Consider the following 12,026-nt stretch of genomic DNA (forward strand, 5'->3'; position numbering starts at 1 on the left):
TCTCTAGCCCTATTTTCTATTATTACTATAACAATCACTATACTATATATTAGTACTATACTAACTAACCATACTAACAGTTACTATAACCACAAATTTAGTGGTTTAAAGAAACACAAATTTGTTATCTTGCTGTTCTAGAGGTCAGAAGTCCAAAATGAGGGACACTCAGTTGGTTCAGAATCTGCCTTCAACTCAAGTCATGATCCCAGGGTCCTGGGATCAAAGCCCACGTTGGGCTCCCTGATTAGCAGTGAGTCTGTTTCTCCCTCTTCCTCTGCCCTCTGTCTGCTTATGCTCTCTCTCTCAAATAAATAAATTAAAATCTTTAAAAAAAAAAAAAAAAGAAGAAGAAGAAGAAGAAGTCCAAATGGGTCTTGCAGGACTAAAATCAAGACATTGACAAGGTTGCATCCCTTCTGGAAGCTCAAAGGGAGAATCTGTTCCCTGGCTAGTGGTTTCTTATAGGGATAATCCCACTCTTTCGTTTCTCTAGTTTCTAGAGACTGTCAGCATTCCTTTGCTATTGGCCTTTCTTCATTCTCAAATCCAGAAACACACATCTTCAAATCTCCCTAACTCTGACATTCCTGCTTCCTCTTACAGATACTCCTGTGATTACACTGGGCCCCTGGAGATAATCCAGAATAATCTCCTCATCTCAAGATTGGTAACTTGATGACCTATGCAAAATTCCTTTTGCCATGTAAGGAACACATTCACAGACTTTGAGTATTGAGACATGGACATCTTGGGAGGCCATTATTCAACCACCACATTTCCTATTATACACTCCATGCAACCATTAATCTATTTTCTATTTCTATGGATTCGCTGTCTCTGAACATTTCATGTAAATGGAATCAAACAATATGTGATTTTTGTGTTTGTCTGCTTTCGATTACATAATGTTTTGAGGGTCACCTATGCTATAACACCTCTCTTTTTTATTGCTGAGTAGTATTCCATTGTATGAATTCACCGCATTTTATTTATCCACTTCCTGGTTGATAAATATTTGGGTTGTTTCCACATTTTGACAATCATGAACATGCTGCTATGATCATTTACATAGGGGCTTTTGTGTGGACATGTGTTTTCATTTGGGTTGGAAAAGCATCCAGAAGTAGAAGTGCTGGTCATATGGTAAATCTATGTTTAACTTTTTTGAGAAGCTGCCAAATTGTTTTCTAAAGAAATACACGTCTGCCAGCCATGAATGAGGCTTTCGGGTTCTCTGTATCCTCACCAATACTTGTTATTGTCTTTCTTTATGATGATGATCATCATTGTGGATGTGAAGTGATATCTCATTGTGGTTTTAATTTGCATGTCCCTAACGATTAATTGTACTAAGCATTTTTCTCTATGCTTATCCATAAATATCCATTCAAATCTTTTGATCTTTTTAAAAATTTAGGTCATTCCTCTTCTTACTGAGTTACAAAAATCATTTCTGTATTTTGGATGCAAGTCATTTGACAAAAATATGATTTATAAATTAAAAAAATTAAAAGTGCCGGCATCTAACACAGTGTCTGGAATATGGTAACCTCATGAACAGCCGCCCCTCCCCTATCACACACCATCCCTCTGACTCAGCTCCCAACAAAATTAAACTGCAATCTATTGGTTCCCGTAAAGAAATTCCATTGTTCTATTTCTCAAGTAAATATTGGCCATTACCATGAGAGAAATCCATTCTGTTTTGGTTAACTTCTTGAAGGTATCTCTTGCCTTTTGTAAGTCCACATCAATGGAAATTGTTTCTACAGATCCTCTTTGGATAGAAGAAATTTAAAAACAAAAAACAAAAACAAAAACATGCATAAACAGATGGAAAATAGTATTTCTAAACTTCATACCTATTTATTGTTTTATTAGTTAGCAGATACAAACTTCTTTCTTACAGCTTGCCTCCTTTCAAAATAATTTACTTGGCACAAAAAAGTTTTATAAAATTTATATTCTCCTAAAAGAGAGTAGGTAACAAATTATTATCTCTAAAGTGGCTACAAGTGTGGGGTGCAATAATAGCGAGATTTTATGTGCTGCATCTGAGAACCGACACTATTTACCCTCACACTCAGCCGGTACACTGAGAACTGAAACTACCCAACACCCCTCCCATACCTTGCCATCCACATCTCCATTACTTAGGATTCCTCTGTTTCATTAGCATGACTTCACTATTCCAAGTGAGCCTAAGCCCAGGCAAGTGGTTTGATTGTGCATTATAGGAACTTCCTGAAAAGACCCATTAACTCCTCAATGGAAAGCATTAATTTATGCCCTAAGATTCTTAGACTCTTTTGCTTCAAAGTCAATGCCTTGCTGCTTCCAACCATCCTGGATCATTGAATCTTTTCCCAGTCCTAATCGAGCCCCCAGCCCCACCCCTCCATCCCCCAAACTGAAAGGCCTACCCTAAACCATACTGCCAATTCTTGATAAATGCCCGCCCGGCCTTCCCCTTAGTAACACTATCAAAGCTTTGTCTAGGTCTTGTGTTGGGGATATCTGAAGAGACTGCATCTGTCAAACAACTTGTTTTTATAACATTCTATCAAGAAATACCTTATGGGGGCGCCTGGGTGGCTCAGTGTGTTAAAGCCTCTGCCTTTGGCTCAGGTCATGATCCCGGGGTTCTGGGATAGAGCCCCACATCCGGCTCTCTGCTCAGCAGGGAGCCTGCTTCCTCCTCTCTCTCTGCCTGACTCTCTGCCTACCTGTGATCTCTCTCTGTCAAATAAATAAATAAAATCTTAAAAAAAAAAAAAAAAAGAAAGAAATACCTTATGCTTGCTGAATTAATGGATCAATAGTAATACCAGGGCTAAAATATTTATGCAAGTATTCAAAGTATTGTAATTCTCCCTTTAAAATATATTGTCCTTTGCAGTCTTTGACATCTTAAAACCAAACCTTGAGTTTCATCACTCCTGCGAGGATACTTTTCCACTTTACAAAGATGATATTCTTCACTTGGAAAACATTCTATATGCAGTAAGGTCTAGCCTGAGGCTAGAGTAGGGAAGAAAGAGGAAACACTGTATGGCAGAGTCCCTGTCCCTTACTTCTCTCCTAGAAGGAAGGCAAGAAGAAGAAGAAAGCAAATGGGAGAGGAAGAAGGCAGAGGCAAGCAGTGTCTGATTTCTCTTCTCTCCCTTGACCGGGATGTGTGGGGATGAATCAGGATGCTCTTTAGAACTCTAGAAAGACACTGCCTATGGGCTGCCAGTGGGAAGCCATGGCATTCAGCTTCTCTGGGTTTCTCTGGTCCTGAGGTGCAGTTGTTGGACTCAACAGTTCCTCCAGTCCCCTTAAGGAGTGACTGAGAGTGCAGCTGGCTTAAAAACCAATGGGACAACCGGGGTTACACAGAGCCAAAGAATGCCTGCAACACCGGTTAAGTGAGTGCCACCTACTGGCCCTCCCTGGCCAGGAGGAGGCACAAGATGTGTATAACTAACTTCAGAATCTGTGAGGCAGCTTGGGGCCTATTCAACGGGGAGGGATGAGACCTGACCTAGTGGGGGAGGACTGGACTGAGTGATATCTGCTGCGGACACGCCAGCAGGGCATCAGCCTCCAGAGAAGCCAGAGGGCAGCCTAAGGGCCCCTTCATGCTACTATCCACCTTCACCCTTAAATACTGTTAAATTAAACATGGAGGCCATTACACTGAGGGGGCTCTATCACTACGGGGCCTATGTAAGTAACCCAAATCTGAGCCTATAAACACCTCAGTAATGATATCGAAACCTAAGGACAACCAATCACAAACAGCCCTCCATGCTTTGAGCTATAGCCGATCAATTAATTGCTTTGCTTTGCTTCTGCACCTTCTCTACATATGTCTTTCCTCTAGCCCCTGTTGGTGGAGTGCTCCTAACTATTTCAGTTTGGTGCTGCCCAGTTTGAATCAGTATTTGCTTAAATAAATCTTGAAATGTTTAATATGCCCCAGTTTATCTCTTAACAGTTCCCAGGCACAGTGTTATAAAGCATAAAGGGAAGGAAAGAAATACCAGACCAAATGTTGAGCACTTCACAAGAGAGCTGTTTATAGGGGCGCCTAAGTGGCTCAGTGGGTTAAAGCCTCTGCCTTCGGCCCAGGTCATGATCCTAGGGTCCTGGGATCAAGCCCCACATCAAGCCCCACATCGGGCTCTCTGCTCAGCGGGGAGCCTGCTTCCTCCTCTCTCTGCCTGCCTCTCTGCCTACTTGTGATCTCTGTCTGTTAAATAAATAAAATAAAAAATCTTAAAAAAAAAAGAGAGCTGTTTATAGGACTGGATCAGACACAAAATAGAGAAATTAGATTTTCCTCTGTAGTAGTGAACCTAGTTCAAGATAAAATAAATGGAATCTATTTTCCCTGTTGCTGGATTCCCCTACTGATCCCACCACAAAAAGAACTGCAGAGTGCTACCTTGGCCTCTAAGTACTATAGCAACATTAGAATGATCCCTCATGGACATGAAGATCCTGAAAAGAACATCATTCCTTTCTGTCAGGTCACAGAGGAGGACAGGGCAGAGAAGGTGAACAATGTGGATTGGGAATTACAACTTGCAGTGGTCTTTACTTTACAAAATGGGAAAATTCTGCAACAACCTTTAGAGTTTTCTATATTGAACTTTATGTTAGAAGATAACGTAATTCACAAATTAAAATGACTGACTTAAAGCATTTCATTTTAAATATTTCTCAATGTGTTTTTCTTTCCCCAGTGTTTTAAATGAAGGTAAATCTCATGTAAAAATTTACCTTTTCTTTAAAAAACTTGCAGTCAGACAAGCAGGAGATGAAAATATCATCGCAATTTCGCTGTAAAAGTAACACAAGTGTTAAGTTGTACTATACTATGAAGCATGACTCCTCTTTTGTCCAATTATACAACTGATGACATGAAATCATCAAGGAAAATAACTACTCTCCGACGAGTCTTCCAAATTCTGGATATATTTTGTGCTGATAAATCTCACCAAAACCCTTCATAGTTCATTTTACCAAGTCATGGATTTAGATAAAATCCATCCTTCTGGAAATAGAAATTTATAGCGCCCAGTATAAACTGTGAAGATACACAAGAGTCTACTTCAATGAAGGCTTTGTGAGATACAACATGTTTTTGATTCTCTTCTGCCTCTCTCACGCCTATCAAGGTGCCTGGGAACGGCATGTCCTCAATATAGTTAAGTAAATGACGTGAGATCATCAGTGACGTCTGCAAACTTCGAGGTGGTGGAAGAGAATATGGTTAAAATGCACATGCTTTCCCAGCAAAGCCAAACCCTGTCTTATGTTTAGGATAAAATGACCCCATGGCTTTGAAACCAAATACCAGTGATTTATAAGTTATCAGACAGAGCTACCTCTTAGCCACTTCGCGTTCAGGGCTTCTTGCTGCTGATGCTATCCATTTTTCTGTCAGGGACTGGCTAATTTGTCTTATTTCTGGCAGGATTTTCCTGGAAACATCTGTAGAACTGGTATCCTTCATGGGGGGAAAAAAAAAAAAAGATCAGGAAAACACCCACATGCTGAGGAATAAATAACATGGCAAGGCTTGTGGTGCAGGCGGTAGGTAGGCCCCCACCCTCTCTGACAGGGTGTGTCTCGGGAGGAGGTATGGTCAGAAGGATTGGGTTCTCAGACTGGCCGCACTGTTCCAGTCCTAGCCTTGGCTGCTTTGCTTGATCTGAGCCTTAGCTTTATCATTTAAAAACGGAATGACACAAAATAACTGAAAACAGGGCCTCAACCCCATACTTATACACCAATATTCACTGCAGCATTATTCACAAAAGCCAAAAAGGTAGAAACAGCTGGTGTCCAATGACAGCATCAACAGATAAACATGGTGCATAGACACAGGGGAATATTCAGCCATTGTAAGGGCCTACTTAGCCAAAGTGATTCCATCTCGGATTAAACAGCCATTTTGTTGTTTATGCAGTAAAATATGGTCGACCAGTCCCTGATAACAGACCCCAGAATACAAGGACAAGTCAGGCCCGGTGGAGACATCCAATCAGTAAAGCACACATATTATCTCCCTAACTACCAAAGAATGTGGGCCCCACCTTTTGGGCGCCAATTCTGACCAAGGTGATAGGCTAGTTCAAATAGTTACTATAGGGTGAATTGTAATTCAATTGGCCACCCCCGTGTGACCTAGCACGACTATGCAACTTTCTCTGTGTGTTGCAATCTCATTGGCCACCTATGTGTGGCCAGGCTCAACCACATGGCCTTTGCTCTATAAGTTAGTCTATGAGGCTGGGAAGGGTTGCTCTCTCTGTAAGAGGCCGCCCCGGCCGGTCGGTTTGATTCTCGATACTGGCACGAAATAAAGCTTTCACTTTGTATCAGTCTCGCTCCTTTGATCACGGACCCTAACACCATAAAAAGAGATTCTGATACATGCTGAAACATGGATGAACTTTGATGACATTATGCTAAGTGAAATAAGCCAGATATGAAAGGACAAATGGGGGCGCCTGGGTGGCTCAGTGGGTTAAAGCCTCTGCCTTCAGCTCAGGTCATGATCTCAGGGTCCTGGGATTGAGCCCTGCATCGGGCTCTCTGCTCAGCGGGGAGCCTGCTTCCCCTCTATCTCTCTCTGTCTGCCTCTCTGCCTACTTGTGATCTCTGTCAAATAAATAAATAAAATCTTAAAAAAAAAAAAGGACAAATAGTGTATGATGCCACTTATATGAAATTGGCAACTTCATATAGAAAGTAGATTAGCGATTACCCAGGGCTTGGGGCAGTTGCGGGGAGTGGTGGTCATAAATAAAGACTTATTATTTAATGGTTACAGAGTTTCTGTTTGGGGTGATAAAAAAAAAGTTTTGGAAAAAAAAAAGTTTTGGAGATGGATAGTGGTGATGGCTGCACAATATTATGAATGCAATTAATGCCACGAAATTGTATGTGTGTGTGTATATATATATATATATATCATAAAATTTTCTATTTTAACTATTCTTAAGTATACAATATATTTTATTAAGTATACTATATATATTTTATTGTGGTTAAAAATATCTATATAGATTAACCATAATTTTTAAAAAATGAGATAATAATAGCTACCTCTCTGGGCTCCTGTTAAGATTAAATGATATTAGGTATACAAAGCCTTTGGATTATAGTTGGTATTCATTTTTTTAAAAGATTTTATTTATTTGAGAGAGAGAGTGGGCATGAGCAGAGGTGGGGGGTGTGAATGGGTGGGGGAAGGGGGTGGAGCAGAGGGAAAGGGAGAAGCAGACTCCCCACTGAGCAGGGACTCCAGGATCATGACCTCAGCCAAAGGCAGACACTTAACCAACTGAGCCACCGAGGTGCCCCTATAGTTGGTATTCAGTAAACACTGGTTTCTTTCTCCCCTCTAATCACCCATAGATTTTTACTTTTAAATCAGTGGTTTTCAAACTTTGGCATGCAACAGAATTACCTGGTGATTTTGCTAAACCATAGACTGCTGAGCCCAACCCCACAGTTTCTCATTTAGGGGTGGAGCTCAAGAATTTGCATCTAGGGGCACCTGGGTGGCTCAGTCGGTTAAGTGGCTGCCTTCAGCTCAGGTCATGGTCTCAGGATCCTAGGATCGAGCCCCATGTTGGGCTCCCTGCTTGGCAGAAGCCTGTATCTTCCTTTCCCTCTGCCTGCTGCTCCCCCTGCTTATGCTTTCTCTCTCTGTCAAATAAATTAATTAATTAATCTTAAAAAACAAAAAAAATTTACATCTAGCAAATTCCCACATGATGCTGCTGCTCTGGTGTAGGGCCCACACTTTGAGAACCATGGTTCTATACAATACTTGAATGGAAATGGCTTGGTGAGAGGTATCCGAAATCACTATATGGAAAGAAAAACCTGTGTTTTAATATAGTCTTCCAAAGGCATTATTGCTCTGCTCCATGTTATACCTCTGCCTCCAATGAACTTGTAATAAATCAGGAATTTTTTTTTTAAAGATTTTATTTATTTATTGGACAGAGAGAGAGAGAGATCACAAGTAGGCAGAGAGGCAGGCAGAGAGAGAGGAGGAAGCAGGCTCCCTGCTGAGCAGAGAGCCCGATGCGGGGCTCGATCCCAGCACCCCGGGATCACGACCTGAGCCGAAGGCAGAGGCTTAACCCACTGAGCCACCCAGGCGCCCCAGGAATTTTTTTTTTTTTTTAAGTAATTTCTATCTATGCCCAGCGTGGGGCTTGAACTCAAGACCTCGAGATCAAGAGTCACGTACTCTACAAACTGAGCTAGCCAGCCATTCCATGAGTCATAAAACTCTCCACCGTTTTTATTTAATGCTAAAATAAAAACTTCTGGAAAAAGATGTGTAACCGTGACTTCTGAAGTTCCCTTCAGCTTCCTGATCTGAGCCCTCGTGTTCCCTCTAGCTCAATCACAAGAAAGCTTTTATTCTCCCCACATGGCTGGAAACTTAGGACAATGAGGTGCTCCCTATTGGCATTATACACCATTTCTTCTACTCTTCAAAATCCCAGCTTCTCTGAAGTAATCATCTCCCAATGTCCTTGTCACTACCCTTCAACACTGAAAATTTTAGTACCTTGCTGTCTCCCGTGGCACTGCCATGCTTGTTGTCATTCTTCCTGTAATTCTTGGCAACTACAGAACTAATAAACATGATTTATTTCCCACCAGATCGCTCAAGTCTTGATTTCATCTCCATACTTCTCTTCTGCTCTGCCTCAACTATCCGTGTCCTGGACCAGGGTTTCAAGATGGATGTTATTGACATTTTGGGTCAGATAATTATTTGTTGTGGGGGTCTTGTGCATTGTAGGATGTTTAGCAGCTGCTGTGGCCTCTGCCCACTAGATGCTGGTGGCAACCACCCCAACACACCTGCCCTTTTCCAGTTACTTCAACCTAAAACATCTCCAGGAGTTGCCCAATGTTTCCCAGGCAAAACCATTCCTAGTTGAAAACCACTACCCTAGATCTAGGTAATACCCCATGCTTTATAATCATCATTAACTGTTTCACCTTCTAAAATTTCTACTAGAAACATTCTCAGGGGTGCTTGGGTGGCCTTTGGCTCAGGCCATGATCTCAGGGTCCTGGGATCGAGCCCGGCATTGGCGGGTTTGGGGGTGGGGGGGATCCCTGCTCAGCAGGGCGTCCGCTTTGCCCTCTCCCACCCCCACTCATACTCTTTCTCACCTCCCCCCTACCAAATAAATAAATAAAATCTTAAAAAAAAAGAAAAGAAACATTATTTTCTTTGGTTATGAGACACCTTTTCTGATTCCCTTAAAGTAAAACTCCCAATCTAACATTCTTTAGTGCTGGAATGAATTAAGACTTTTGGGGGCTGTTGGAACAGAATGAATGTATTTTGCATGCAAGAAGGACATGAATATTTTGGGGGGGAGAATGATATGGACTGAATGTGTTCCCCCCCCAAATTCATATGTTGAAATTCTAATCCCCAGTGTGACGGTATAAAGAGGTGGGGCCTTCGGGAGGTGACTAGGTCTCATGAATGGGATTAGTGCCCTTATAAGAGACCCCAGAGAGCTCTCTTGCCCCTTCTGCCATGTGAAGACACAGCAAGAAGACAGCCATCTGTAAGTAAGGAAGCATGTCCTGACCAAACACTGACTATGCTGGCCTCTCCATCCTGGACTTCCCAGACTCCAGCACTGTGAGAAATACATCTCTGCTGTTCAGAAGCCTCCTAGTCTAGCAGGCAGAGCAGACTAAGACACTTACTTTAGAGCGGAACCCACTCCAACATTCTTCAAGGCCATTAGGACCGCCAATCCAGTGACCCTATTGTTTGTTCATTACTCATCACCTCCTCATTCTTACCCAGCTTAGAGTCCATGGTCAGCACTATAATAAGTCCCTTGCAAATACTTCCTACTCTCTCACTGTCCTATTGAACTTACCTAACAAAATTCCATCTGTGGTTAAAAGCAAGTCTGGAATACTCCAAATTTGAACCCAAGCAAAACTGAATCTAATCCATTCACTGGAGAGATTCACCCAATGGTGCTGATTTGACTTGCAGTCCTACTATCATAAATGGGCACCCAACACTATTTAGTAATTTCCCACAACATTTGCTTCTCACTTTCTTGAGACAACTACTGTACACCTTCCTTTTATTCCCAAACCTGTTAACACTCCTCCTGTCTCACTCACTCCCAGATGAGGGCCTTACCCTCTTTGTCACTGTGAAAACCGAAGCCATCAGGCACCTTTCCACCATCACTTACCCTCGTTTCCACTGTTCCTTATTAGAGCAAAATAAATATTTCTGCTCAAGCCCCTACATTCTACACAGATGCGATCCCGCCTCAGCTTCCATGCTCAGTGCGGAGTCCGCTTGAGATTCTCTCTCTCCCTCTCCTTCTCCTCTCCTCTCCTCTCCTCTCCTATTGTGGGACATGCTTCTGCAAATATTCATTCTTTCTCATGTACCATCATTTTCTCCCCCTGAACAGGATCATTCTCAAAAATCATCTCATTTTACTCGACCTCTCAGCGTATGTGACAGGATTAGCCACTTCCTCCTTCTGGAAATACATTCTTCTCTTATCTTGATGAGCCTCCCTCTTTTCCCCTACCTCAGAAACTGGCCCTTCTCAATTTCTCTTCTGGCACCTCTTCACTGCTGGGCTTCTAAATGGAGAAGTCTTTCAGGACTGGATTCTGTCCCCCTTCTCCGCTTATTTTTAACTCTCTTTCTCAAGGTGACCTTTCATCCAGACCCTGGCTTTAAATATTGTCTGTACTTGGATGACTACCATGTCTATGTTCCAGTGCTGACATCTTCCCTGAGCTCCAGATTTGGACATGCCACTAAGGCTCCAGATCCCCTCCCTAAGGACTACTTACACTGATCCCATCTCACCTACTTGCCTCCATCTCATACAACTCTTCACCCTTTCCTACTATGTTCTGCCCTTCTGGCCCTCTCTCAGTCCCTCACACATGCTAAACTTATCCTTGCCACAGGGCCTCTCTATGTGTGCTTACCTGAACACTCTTTTTTTTTTTTTTAAATATTTGCTTATTTATTTTAGAGAGAGAGTATGAGCAGGGGAAGGGCGGAGGGAGAGAGGGAGAGAAGCAGACTCCCCACTGAGTGTAGAGCTTGTGGAAGGGCTCGATCTCACAACCCTGAGATCATGACCTGAACCAAAATCAACAGTCAGATGCTCAAACAACTGAGCCACCTAGGCGCCCCTGGAACATTCTTTCTTTGGATCTAAGCACAGCTGAGGTCTCTGAGACCTCACTTCCCAGCCTCTGAGATGTCTTCCCTGACTGACATTTCTTTTCTTTTTTTTTAAAACATATTCATTTATCTTAGAGAAGGAGAGTGCATGTGAGTGGGGCGAGAGACAGAGGGAGAGAATCTTCAAGCGGATTCCATGCTGAGAGGGGAGCCCAACGTGGGGTTTGATCCCATGACCCACAAGATCATGACCTGAGCCAAAACCACGAGTCAGATGCTTAACCGACTGAACTACTCGGGTGCCCCTTGACTGACATTTCTAAAGAAGTCCACTCCATCAGTCTCCCATGGCTCACTTTGTTTGCTTCAGAAAACTGATTGCTCTTTAATACAATCTTGTTATTTTGCATTTACATATTTATCACCTGTCCTGTAGAATCCAAATGCCAAGAATGAGACCAGCCTTTTCTATACTACTCACTTTTATCCCCAGCACCAAGAGCAGAGCCTGAGACACAGGAGGCAACTGCCGACTAGACAGCTGTGACAGAGCAACCAAGTACAATCTCCTCATTCTCCCCAGCAGCACAGAAACCTTTGCCTCTGATCACTTTCTGTCCCAGAGAATATGGCAAGAGTCTATATGGATGTCAAGTTTAAAACATTCCTGAAAATAGAAAAAAGTATAAATTCGGGGCACCTGGGTGGCTCAGTCAGTTCAGCATCTGACTCCTGATTTCGGCTCAGGTCATGATCTCAGAGTTGTGAGATGGAGCCCCGCCTCAGCTTC

General features: G+C 42.5%; 1 protein-coding gene across 3 annotated transcripts in view; it reads right to left on the reverse strand.

Annotated features, from left to right (window-relative positions):
• LOC111153277 (HECT and RLD domain containing E3 ubiquitin protein ligase family member 6) overlaps positions 1–12,026 on the reverse strand; it is a 62,389-nt gene that overhangs the window by 32,478 nt on the left and 17,885 nt on the right. For all 3 annotated transcript variants that reach the window (XM_022512204.1, XM_022512213.1, XM_022512221.1), the window contains exons 9-11: positions 5,382–5,503; positions 4,774–4,833; positions 1,687–1,780 (exon numbers count right to left, since the gene is read on the reverse strand). In XM_022512204.1, coding sequence (XP_022367912.1) covers positions 1,687–1,780; positions 4,774–4,833; positions 5,382–5,503 — 276 coding nt within the window. The remainder of the gene's footprint in view (positions 1–1,686; positions 1,781–4,773; positions 4,834–5,381; positions 5,504–12,026) is intronic.

The sequence above is a fragment of the Enhydra lutris genome, unplaced genomic scaffold, assembly GCF_002288905.1.
Source record: "Enhydra lutris kenyoni isolate GAN:26980312 unplaced genomic scaffold, ASM228890v2 scaffoldscaffold3, whole genome shotgun sequence".
Taxonomy (NCBI): Eukaryota; Metazoa; Chordata; class Mammalia; order Carnivora; family Mustelidae; genus Enhydra; species Enhydra lutris.